General features: G+C 56.9%; 1 protein-coding gene across 1 annotated transcript; it reads right to left on the bottom strand.

Annotated features, from left to right (window-relative positions):
* Nucleotides 1-1,168: 1,168 nt before the first annotated feature.
* Nucleotides 1,169-4,684, bottom strand: LOC120495872 (green-sensitive opsin). The gene is made up of 5 exons (XM_039695797.1): nt 4,302-4,684; nt 2,531-2,699; nt 2,092-2,257; nt 1,748-1,987; nt 1,169-1,600 (listed from the first exon to the last, which is right to left on the bottom strand). Exons 1-5 carry the CDS (start codon nt 4,660-4,662, stop codon nt 1,469-1,471), a joined length of 1,068 nt encoding a protein of 355 aa, XP_039551731.1. The 5' UTR covers nt 4,663-4,684; the 3' UTR covers nt 1,169-1,468.
* Between the last annotated feature and the right edge of the window lie 6,235 nt (nt 4,685-10,919).

Here is a 10,919-nt window from a genome sequence, read left to right as displayed (position 1 = left end):
CCCACGGCAGGGATGAGTCTGGGACTTCCTGCTGGTTTTGATGGCTTTGGACCCAAACAGGAGGAAAAACCAGAGAGGGGAGGTGTGAGCTGAGCAGGGAGGGGAGGAGGGCGAGGTTCTGCCCCTGGGATCGCTCTCCGGCCGCTCCTGAATGAATTCACTGACACAGGGAACAATTTTTCCCTGATTCTGCCAATTCTGGCACCACGCTGCCTGGAAGGGCCCCGCAGGAAGGGGAACTTGAACTCCGTGAGAAGCTCTCAGCTGAAGCTTTATTTAAGGCTACATGGGGAAATATTAAAGCACAAAAACCCTGGGGCTGGGCAGCGAGGGCTGTGCCCTGTGTGTCTCTTTTTGCCTCTAAACACCTTTGGTGCTCCAGCTAATGGGGCTGTCACCTCGTGGGGATGGTGTCACCCACAGATCTCCCTTCCCATGGCTTTTGGGACAGCTGCAGGCTTGTGTCTCCAAGAGCAGCATGGTGTTCCCCCAGCTGGCCACCAGCATCTTGTCCCCACAGCCCAAGAGAAAGGACAAGCACTGAGCATCTGTATTTTCTCTGTGCTGCTTCTGTTTATTTCTTATTTTTTTTAAATCCCTACTCCTTGACTGCAGACGTCCTTGTGCTGCCATGAGATTATTTATTTATAAAATATGTACAGGAAAGCACTCGGGTCCCGGCCCCACCCTCCAAGGGTGGCCGTGCCTGTCCAGCCAGAGCAGAGGTGGAAGGGGAATTTCCCTGCTTCAGAGTGGGGAAGAGGAGGAGAAAGGAAAGAGCCGAGAGGGATAGAGATTTCAAAGGACGTGAGCAAATATTTACAGGTTCCAAGACAAAAAAAAATGTATCTACAGTGTTGTCTTGGGGAGAGAGGGAGCTGGGCTGGAAGCGGAGCCCGCTCGTGGCTCCGTTTGTTATATTGATTTATAGAGGCTGCAGGAATCGATTCCTGGTGGGAATCCCAGTGGGAGCATGGCTCCAGAGAGCCCCAGGCTCAGGCCGTGGGGAGGGGCAGGTGGGGCCACCCCAGCCACGGGTCCTGCTCCTGGGGCTTTGCCAGAATATTTAGATTTTTGCAAATGAGCCTGGATGCTCCTGGATGCTCCCGGGAGCCCAGGGAAGGGCGATGCTGGCGGGGAGCGGGATTCAGGCAGGAAAAGGTTTGGGGTCCCCATCAACTGCAGCTGTTTGAACTCGATGGGGACAGGTGGGGACAGTCCCCCAGAGGTGACGTGCTCCTGGGAGCTGGGCCACAGCTCTGGGCTCCCCAGGCTCGGAGTGGCAGAGCTCAGAGCGCCACGTGTGGGTCCCCGTGGATGTGTGGGGTGGGGTCTGCACAGCTACAGCAGGACGGGCACAGCTAAATTCCCCTGCAGGGGAGGGGGCCGGGGCACGAGGGAACGGCTGTGGGGCGTCTGTCTGGGTCCCCGAGCTCGGCTGGTCACCCCAGTTCAAACTGTCCATGCTCTATGCAGGTGATACTTGGCTGGAGGAGACGGAGGAGACCTCGGTCTTGCTCTGGGATACGGTGGAGGAGGTTTCTTCATCCCCAAAGGGGTTCTTGCCGCAGCAGATTGTGGTGATCATGCAGTTACGGAACTGGGGAGGGGACAGAAATGACAATGGTGGCACTGGGGGATAGCAGGGACGTGCTACAGGATCAGGAGACCCTGGATGAACTGAGGTCCAACCCCTTCTGGGAAGGAGCAACGTGCCCGTGGAGCCCCCAGCCCCAGGGTGTCTCACCTGTTTGTTCATGAGCACGTAGATGATGGGGTTGTAGAGGGAGGAGCTCTTGGAGAAGAAGGCAGGCACTGCCATCAGCGTGGCCGTGAAGTCGGCGCCCTTGTTGGTGAAGATCCAGAACGCCACCACGGCGTAGGGCGTCCAGGCCAGCATGAAGCCCAGCACCATGAGGATCACCATCCGCGTCACCTCCTTCTCCGCCTTCTGCGTGGTGGCCGATTCCTGCTGCTGGGCAGCTGCCTGTGCACACAGAGGGTGGTGAGGGGCAGCTTTCCACCCCCAGCCCACGTCCCCCGTCCTGCCCAAGCCACCCCCTGTCCCCGTCAGTCCCCGCCGGCCGTTACCTCGCGGACTTTGCAAACGAGGCGCCCGTAGGAGAAGAAGATGATGACGACGGGGATGATGAAGTGGATGACGAACATGTAGAGCACGTAGGACTCGTTGTGGAAGTCGGGGTTGTGGGTGTAGTAGTCAGGCCCGCAGGAGCACTGCATCCCCTCTGGGATGTACCTGGCAGGGAGAAAGGTCGGAATCTGCTCCGGGACCCTCCTTGGGGGCAACAGGGATGGAATTCCCTGAGGATGGGGGATGCTGGAAGGGTGGTACACGTGGTTTGGGTGCACTCAAGCATGCAGTGTCACCTTATTGTGACACTCCCTCCCTCCCATGGGAACGAGACATTCATTTCCCTCCTCCGAGGCCAAGCACTTCCCTGCCGGGAGCCACCTGCTCTCCCTGCAGGGATGGAGGGATCCGGGGGCTGCTGGGGATCCCGGGGCTCACCTGGACCAGCCGAAGAGCGGCGGGGCGGCGCAGGAAATGGCCATGACCCAGGTGAAGGCGATGCCCATCATGGCGTGGCTGGCGGAGAAGCGGAAGTTGCCCATGGGCTTGCAGATGACGATGTAGCGCTCGATGGCCAGGACAACCAGGGACCACAGGGCGACCTGGCCTGCAGAGAGCAGAGGGAGAGCCCACGGAGTGGTCAGGGCCCCTCTGGGCTCCACCTTCCCTTGGTGCTTCCAGAGGAGAGCAGAGGGAGGTGGGGATCAGCGTGGGATAAGCAGCATCTTGCTAGAAAACTGGGAATCCTCCATCTGTAATGTGCAGAAGCTCTAGGAGCTGAGGGGATGCTGGGAGTGGAAGGGTTTAATAAATTAAAAACCAAGGGAGTGAATCCCACCTGGGCGTGGGGAAGCACAATTCCTGGCAGTGCTGCCAGATGCCTCCAAACCTGTTGATTCCTTTAAATGTGCATTTCACGAGCCTTCTGCTGGCGCTGGATCAGGGGAGCTGCGGGGAGGGGGGGACTGTGTGGGTGGGAAACGTGCACATGTATTTATGAGGGATAATTAAACTTCAGGGGATTTGGGAGCGTTTAGTCGGTGCTGTAAGCCTGCTAATGCCCCCAGCTGTGATAAGCTGCTGATAACGACACCCTGTGCTGGGATTCGCTGGGGACCTGCTGCTCACACAGCCGCTGCTTCCCAGCCAACTTCCTTCCCTGGGAACAGGAGCCTCCTCCTCCTCCTCTGGGAGGCACAAACATTGGAAAGGCAAAATAATGCTGCCCAAGGCTCACTGAGCAGACTTTGGGATCTTCTGACCCCAAAACCAAGCCTTTCCTCGTTCCTTGGCTTGGATCAGGGCATTCAGCTGTGCCTTTGGCAGAATATCCGTATTTTTAAAATGTGTATTTCCAGAGCAGCATCACTGTGGGAAACGGCACCGTTTAGGAGAAGGAAAGCAAAGCCCCTGTGGCGGCTCTGGGTCTCTCCAACAAGGCCTGGTGGCTGTCAGATCCATCACGAGGTGTGGCGTGGGCAGGGCTGGCTGTGTGGGCTCCGGCTGCTGTGTGAATTCTCCCTGTTTTTCTGCAGGGCAAAGTGTTGGCAGCACTCGTGTGTGTCCCTGAGAAATGCCTCAAGGAAAATCCCAAGGGCACCCAAATCTAGTGCAGCTGGGACAGAGCTGAGCCACCCTTGAGGAACCTGGGAAGCAGCCTAGGTCCTCCTCACCTTCCTTTTGCCCCTGGGTAAGCTCTGAGCCCTCTCATCTCTCCACACCTCTAGCTCTTCTGTGGAGTTCCCTTCCTGAGGGATTTCTCTTCCCCTTCTAAACCCTCAATTTCCCCAAAAAGGGAAGCCCTTGGGCAAAGGAATAATCATGGAATCGTGAAGGTTGGGAAAAGACCTCTATGGTGGTCAAGTCCAAGCCTGTTCTTGGTCCGAGCTGCTTGGCGTTGATTTGGGAACACGCTGTGGTCATCTCTGGTAACCACCTTGGCATCACACCCCCAGTGACCAGCAGGGCCAGGTGGCCCCAGCCTGGATCCTGCAAACAAGGATCCCTTCCCAGGCTTCCTTTCCCTCCCACCATGCCATGGAGGCTCCTTGCTATCGAAGTCAAACACGCAGAAATCTCTTTTCCTCCCCCAATTTAAGCACAGGTCAGGGGAACAAGGCTGCACACCCCAACAGTGCCATGAAGGGAAGGAACCGGACTCCCAAAGCCCTGGAGAAGGAAGCCCCAAGCCCCCACTGCCATCCCTTACCTCCCAGGGTGGCAAAGAATCCCTCCACGGCGCAGCCGATGGGGCCGAACACGAAGTAGCCGTTCCAGGCGGTGTAGAAGGTGACGGTGAAACCAAAGCAGGCCATGCACAGGTCAGCCACCGCCAGGTTGACCAGGATGTAGTTGAGGGGCTGCCGCAGCTTCTTGTGCTTGAAGGTGACCAGGAGGGTGAGGAAGTTGATGGGGAAGCCGGTGGAGATGAGGAAGAAGATGTAGCAGCACACGAGGCGGTATTTCCAGGGCTCGGCCAGGTAGTACTGCGGGTACTCGAAGGGGCTCCGCACCACCCCCGTCTTGTTGGACATAGGCACGTAAAAATTGATCCCCTCCGTCCCGTTCATGCTGCCCTCGCTACGGGAGCTGCTCTGCCGGAGGGGTTTTCTGCAAGGAATTGCGTTCCCACCCTGATAAATTAAAAAAAGGGAAGTCCCACCCCCTCCCAACGCGGAAAGTGCGCGGTGAGAGGGTTCCCCTCCAACCTAAAAGATGAATGAATTACAAGGAGCAGCAGAAGTTGAGGGGATGGAGGTGCTGCCCTGGCCTGCGCCGCGCCGGGGGCTGGCGGTGCCGCGCCCCGGGGTGGTTTTATACCCTCCGGCCTCCTCGAGGGAGGGGGGAGGCTGACGAGGGGCTCGGCTAACTTTGTGTGACAAGGGCAACGGGATTGAGAGGGGTTGATGGTTTAAGCACCCTCTAAGCAGCCAGTTGGCCCCAAAACCTGCATTAAAGCGTATTAATTGCCATTAAGTGTTTAATGTTGTTTAAGGTGTTGGGGGCAGGAAGGGATGGGGTGGGGAGCGCTTGGGAAGAGGGGCAAAGGTGGGAGGAGCAGGGGGAGTTTGGGAGTGGCCGATGTGAAAATGGGCTGTTCTGGGGTCCACAGTGTGTCACAGGTTTGGGGTGTCCCTGGGTGGCTGAAGGACCCCGTGAGACCACTTGGGGAGTGGGGAGTGGCCAGCTCTGCCCCACTGACCTTGGGGAGGTCACTGGGGGAAGACTGGGCTGAGCTTTGCGGGTCTGAGCTGTTGGCTGGGCTCTGTTTCAGGTGCTTGGCTCTGTGTGGGGACTGCTGGGGTCTGCATCCCAAATCCAGGCTCTGCTGGCACAGCCAAGGGCCTGGAGCTGGGCAAAGTAGGAGGGGAAGCCACTTCCTGTCCCAAAGGTAATGAAGTTGGTAATTTTTTGGTAAATGTAGCATTTTGGGGCAGGGCTCTTGGCTGCGTGACCCTGATCACACCCCTGGTTGTGCCACAGGGCAAAGGAGAGCAAAGATGTCCTGAATTCCCTGCAGAGAGTGTGGAGAGACCAGCACAGCCTGGAAAAGGGAAAAGCTCCCTTCCATCTCTCCCCCTCTCTCTATGGGAGAGCCAGAGGGATGGAAGGGAGCTTCTCCCAGGCTCCCAGCACGGAGTGTGGGATCTCCATCCCAGCACACACGAGCCTGGGAAACCATTCCCAGCAGGGCCAGTGCCGACGCTCCATCTCATCCAAGTTCTGCTTCCCCATTTCTTCCTTCTGGGTCATGGGTGCTCCTTCTCCAGGGGACCTGCCTAAGGCGCCTTAGGGAAGCTCTGCCATTAATCCTGGGGATGTGGGGCGTTAAGGGAGCTGATCGGATAACGAGGTAAGCTGGGCCTCCTCAAGGCAGGGCCCATGGAAAAATCACCGTTGTCCCGTGGGATGAATGAGGGCTCCTGCACGCCCGGAGCGTCCCGAGCTGGAGGCTGGGAGCGGAAGGCTAAAGGGGTGTTGGCATGGATGGTGTCCTAATTCCTGAGCCAGTGGGTGCAGAAGTAGGACGTGGTGCAGGGAAGTGGGTCAGGCCAGCCTCAGGTGCCCTGGGAGGAGGGCTCCCCACGGGAGGGATGTGCCTCTTGGAATTGTCACACCATGAAACCATCAGGCACCAAATTCCTGGTCCAGGTCTTGCTTGAGGGGATGAGGGGCAGGTGGAGGAGTCCCATGGCCCTGCTTCTCACAGAGCTTTCCCTGGAGGAATTTCCTGCCTCTCCTGGCCACAGTCAGGCTCCAGATATACAATTTGGCACATTGTTGCAGAGTGAGGTGAATATCAAAGGAGATCGCAGAAATTCTAATCCACAAAACCAGCTGTGCATCCATCTCAATTCCAGTGTGCACCTCCCAGCTCCCATGGGGGAAAGCAACTCCCTCCAGCTCCAGTATTTCACTGTGGTTGCCCACCTTCAAAAGAGAAAGCAAATCTTCAGCTCCAAGATTTCACTTCAAAAACATTCAGGCCTCGCTGCCAGTGCCAGCAGCATCCCAGAGTTCTGGTTCTTCTCCAAGGCTTTGCATGTGGACACAGGTACCCCAAGGGAAAGTTAATTGTCACCTCCCATCCCTTCCTGGCACCCCTCTGGAGTGTCCTGCCCTCTTCTAAAGCAAAGAGTGGTGCAAAGGAAGCTGTGAGGGAAGAGGGACACTGAGTCTGGGCGCTGGGGGAACACTCAGCTGCACTTTTTTGGGAGAGGGACCTTTCCTGGCGCAGCAGACCCTCTCCACTCACCCTGGCAGCTGAACGTGGAGATTTGGCTCCAGGGGTGGTCCCCAGACCCCTTTCAAAGGGACAACTGGACTGAGAGGGTTTCAATCGACCTGGACCAGGCCCTTCCCCTTTTTTTGGGAGCTGCCTGTGGAGCAGGTAAGCCTGAGCCACCTGTGCTTTGGAAGAGGGCTGTCCCCTCCCAGCTGTCCTCATGGACCTGTCCCCTGGGGTCACTGCCTCGGGGCTGGTGGATTTAGAGCTCTGGGCAGGTCAGCACAGCCGGAGCAATGGCCAAGGCCTCGAGTCAACCCAGAGCAGGGAAATGACACCGCTGAGGGTGGCTGGTCCCTCCAGGACGTGTCCTGAATGCAACCTCAGCTCCTGCTGCAGCCCTGTCACTGAGATGGCTTTCGTTTGCTGTCTCTTAGCAGGGAAAGTTTATGAGCTGCTCTCTCTCCAGGAGAGCTCCTGGTTGTTTTCTGTGCTGACTCTACAACAGCAGCAAATTCCAGACCCTGCCTAATGCGGGAGGAGAGCTTTGCTGCTCTGTGTTTGTCCCCAAGAAAAGGCTTTTCTTGCCCCTTGCAGGTTTTCCTGCTTTGAGCTGGGATTGTCTCTCGCTCATTGTTTGTTGGCGCGCGGCGTGACGGGGCCCTGAGCTGCTCTGGGCTTTCATGTCCTGTGTAAAGCAAGGGATGATAATTATAATCAAATAACCGGCTTGCACAGAGCCGACACGCCTGGTTCGCAGGGATCAGCGACAGGCAGAGCTCACACGGGGAGGGGGCTCCTGGAGCCCTTTGTGGTGCCCATCCCCTGCCCTGCTGGGCATAGAAACCACAGGCAAGGGGTACCCAGGGAACACCTGGCAGAGCAAGGTGGAGGGAAATGCAGGAGCACAACAAATCAGTCATGAAGGGAACATCTGTGCTGAGCTCCTGGTGCTGGGCTGACGCAGGGCCCCGTGAACCCCGGCTGTGAGCACAGCTCTGCACGGCTGAGCTCACTCCTGTGCCTCTGGCTGGTTTTATAACCAGTGCTGCCCTGAATCTCCCTCCCGTGGGGGCTCCTTCTTCCCCAGCGGGCAGGGAAAGAGGGAGGAATGTGATACAGGGTCTTCCTGGGTGCCCTGGGAAGACCCTGTATCACATAGCAGCCACCCAGGGCCGCGGCGCTGAGCCACTTAGGCCGGGCTTGTGAGCTCCCTCACCAGGAAAGGGGTTAAGGCAAGATAAAGCCACGGCGTTATAGAGACCATATGGAGGGGAAGAAAACCCTTTATCCTGTAATTGGATTCGCTCTGCGCTGGAGGTGAGGCTGAGTGGAGCTGACAGGCCGTGATGGGCGAGGCGCTGCCAGCCGCCCGTCCAAAGCAGGATGTGTGTGCACAAACTTGTAGATCAATCCATTAGAGTGGATCAAATAGATTTAAACGGGTGGCAGGGAGAAGGAGGACACTGATGTATTTACAATTGGGTTTGCTAGGCCGGTCCTCCCCCAGCAGGGATTACCTGGCCATGGCTGGTGGCTCTGTGGCTCTGTGGCCATGCCCTGGGCACCCACCCAGGGCAGGGGCTGGGGGTGCACGGGGAGGTGAGTTTGCTTTTGTCTCAAAAAATAAGAGTGCACAGCAGGCTGTCTTTTGTCTTTCATGAACAAAATTTGAGCAGGAGGGACCTCAGCTCCCATTTTCCAGGCAGGTTCTCCATCTCCATCCTGCTCAGGCTCTTCCCCCAAGCCATAAAGCAGCTGGGATGTGGGGAGAGCTCCCCCACATATCTTCCCCTGATATTTGCACGCTCTGTCAGCTCCCAGCCTTTTCCTCCCGCTGCTGATCCAGGTAACGTCTCTCCAAGCTCTGCAGGATTTCCTTGCAGAGACAGGCACTCTTTGGGCCCTGTCATTTCCCTGCCAAGGAGCTGAGCAATCCCGGCTCAGCTGCGAGCCTGCTCCGCTCCGTGTGGTGCTGTCAACGCTTCTCCCTCGGTGACAACCCGGGGCTGTGGCAGAGTGGGCAGGTGTGCAAGACATTCCCCCGGCCCCAGGCGAGGAGCAGCTGGCACAGCCAGCAGAACCCAGCAAAGCCAGCAGATCCCAAAAGCTCTGGCAGATCCCAGCACAGCCAGCAGATCTCATCAGCTCCATCAGATCCTGGCACAGCTGGCAGATCCCAACAGCTCTGGAAGATCGCGGCAGCTCCAGCAGATCCCAGCAAATCCAGCAGATCCCATCAGCTCCAGTAGATCCCATCAGCTCCAGAAGATCCTGGCAGCTCCAGCAGATCCCAGCAGCTCTGGCAGAGCTCCCATGGCTGTGCCCATAGCAAGTCGAGCTCTGCCAGGGGTGACAGCAAAAACACCACTCTGATCTCCCTGCCTGGCAAACTGGAACCAGTCAGGATTTTGGTCTGGTTTCTGGGCTCTCTGAGGGGCTGGACAGGAGTTACCACGGGAGTTACCAGGGATCTGTGTCCAGCTCTCCTCCTTTGCCTGACATGGGGCAGGTGCCTGACTGCAAACTCAGAGAGGCAAAGGAAAGGCTTTTCCCAAATTCCCGAGGGATGCACAGGCACAGCACCCCCCGCCCTGCAGTGTCCAGTGTCCACTTGGGGCTGGCTGAGCAGCCAGGAAAGGGGGTTCAGGCACTCAGAAATAATCCAGCTATTTTATTTTTAATTTGTAAATCTCATTTGAAGTGGAATCCTGTTACTCCCGAGGGCCTTGTTGTGACTGCTCATGGGCTTCCACAGCGATGCTGTGAACGTGCTGCTTCGTTTTGTCATAACTGGGTCAATTTATTTTATTTTTTTTTTCTTTCTAATACAAACCCTTAGTTTTCTCAGTGGAAGTCTGGAGCCTGCTGTGACACGGGCAGCTGGGTTATAATCTTATGGGAATCAGCACGGAGGAAATTTGGGGGTTGCGTGCTTGTTTCCTCTTTCCAGCAGGGCTGCTCCCTGCTGCCTGGCTGGGCTGGCTCCTCACTCCAACACCCCCAGGAGCAGCCAAGCTGGTGTCCCAGCTCCCAGAAGAGCCTCATCCTGGCAGTGTTTCTCCCTCAGCCAGGTGCAGAGCCCCATTCCTGCCTCCTGCCCCATTCCAAGGCCCCAGCTCCTCTCGGTGGTGGCCGCGTGTCCTGCACCATGATTCATTCTTGCTGTCCCTGCTTTAAAGCCTTTTAGGGATTTGCTCCAGACCAAATGTGCCCTTCATCCTGTAATTGGATTCATTTCCTCCATCCAGCCCAGGCCTGGCTGCTCCCCATCCCTTTATGTAACAGCTCTGGCTGTGCCACTCTGGGCTTGACCCACAGCCACTGACAGCAGTGCAGGGTTTGCTGCATCCCATGAATGTTGAATCCCATGCTGGCCCTTTTTTGGGCAATCTGCTCCCTTTTCCCTCTCCTATGGGATGTGGGCTCTGTGTGGCTGGTGCTGCAGCTCCATCCCAGCACGTGCAGCTCCTGCTCCAGGGAGCAAAAACCCAACAGCCCCGTGCAGGGGAGCAGGGTTGTCTGGAGAAATGATGCATTTCCCCACCCCTTTCATTAATATTTATTCTCCTTAATTCCCAGTCTTTACTGTTTAGCCCTCTAAAGCCTTTGTGGTTGAGAGGCTTTCGCTGAGGTTGCTGTTCCACGCCTAAGCAAAATATCCACGGATTAAACGGGCATTTTATCAAAAGTGAGCCCTGTGCTGGGATCAGGCCTGGCTGCACAGGCCCCGAGGCTCTGCAGATCTTTCTGCTGCTGTCACAATTTTCTGTTCTGTTTTTGCCATATCCCAGCTGGGATGGATGTGCTGCAGTTCCTGGGATTCCTCGCCCAGGAGCTCATTGACCTGCCACATGAGTCTCTTTTTCACCCTGAAGCCATCCAGCTCTGCCTCCTTGTTCCTCCCAGGATGAATTGGTGCCTTGAGAGCCAGAACCCTTCTCCTCTGTGGCAGATAAATGGCCACTGATTGCTGAGAGGTGCTGGGATGAACAGGGAGACTCCAGTGAGAGCACCAATAAATCCTGGGAATCTGGCATCATCCAGTCTTGGGAAATCTGCTGGCAGCTGGCACTGCTGAGCACAACGATGCTGGACCCC

This window comes from Passer montanus, unplaced genomic scaffold, assembly GCF_014805655.1.
Source record: "Passer montanus isolate IOZ18808 unplaced genomic scaffold, ASM1480565v1 scaffold93, whole genome shotgun sequence".
Classification (NCBI taxonomy): domain Eukaryota; kingdom Metazoa; phylum Chordata; class Aves; order Passeriformes; family Passeridae; genus Passer; species Passer montanus.
This window is presented reverse-complemented; position numbering and strand designations above follow the sequence as displayed.

Bases quoted from the DNA above. Each gene is read 5' to 3' on its own strand.
- LOC120495872 (XM_039695797.1), bottom strand. From the start codon at position 4,662: ATGAACGGGACGGAGGGGATCAATTTTTACGTGCCTATGTCCAACAAG. The intron at 1,988-2,091 runs GTAACGGCCGGC...CTGTGTGCACAG, and splicing joins TCGTTTGCAAAGTCCGCGAG to GCAGCTGCCCAGCAGCAGGA. The intron at 1,601-1,747 runs GTGAGACACCCT...TCCCCTCCCCAG, and splicing joins ACGTGCTCATGAACAAACAG to TTCCGTAACTGCATGATCAC.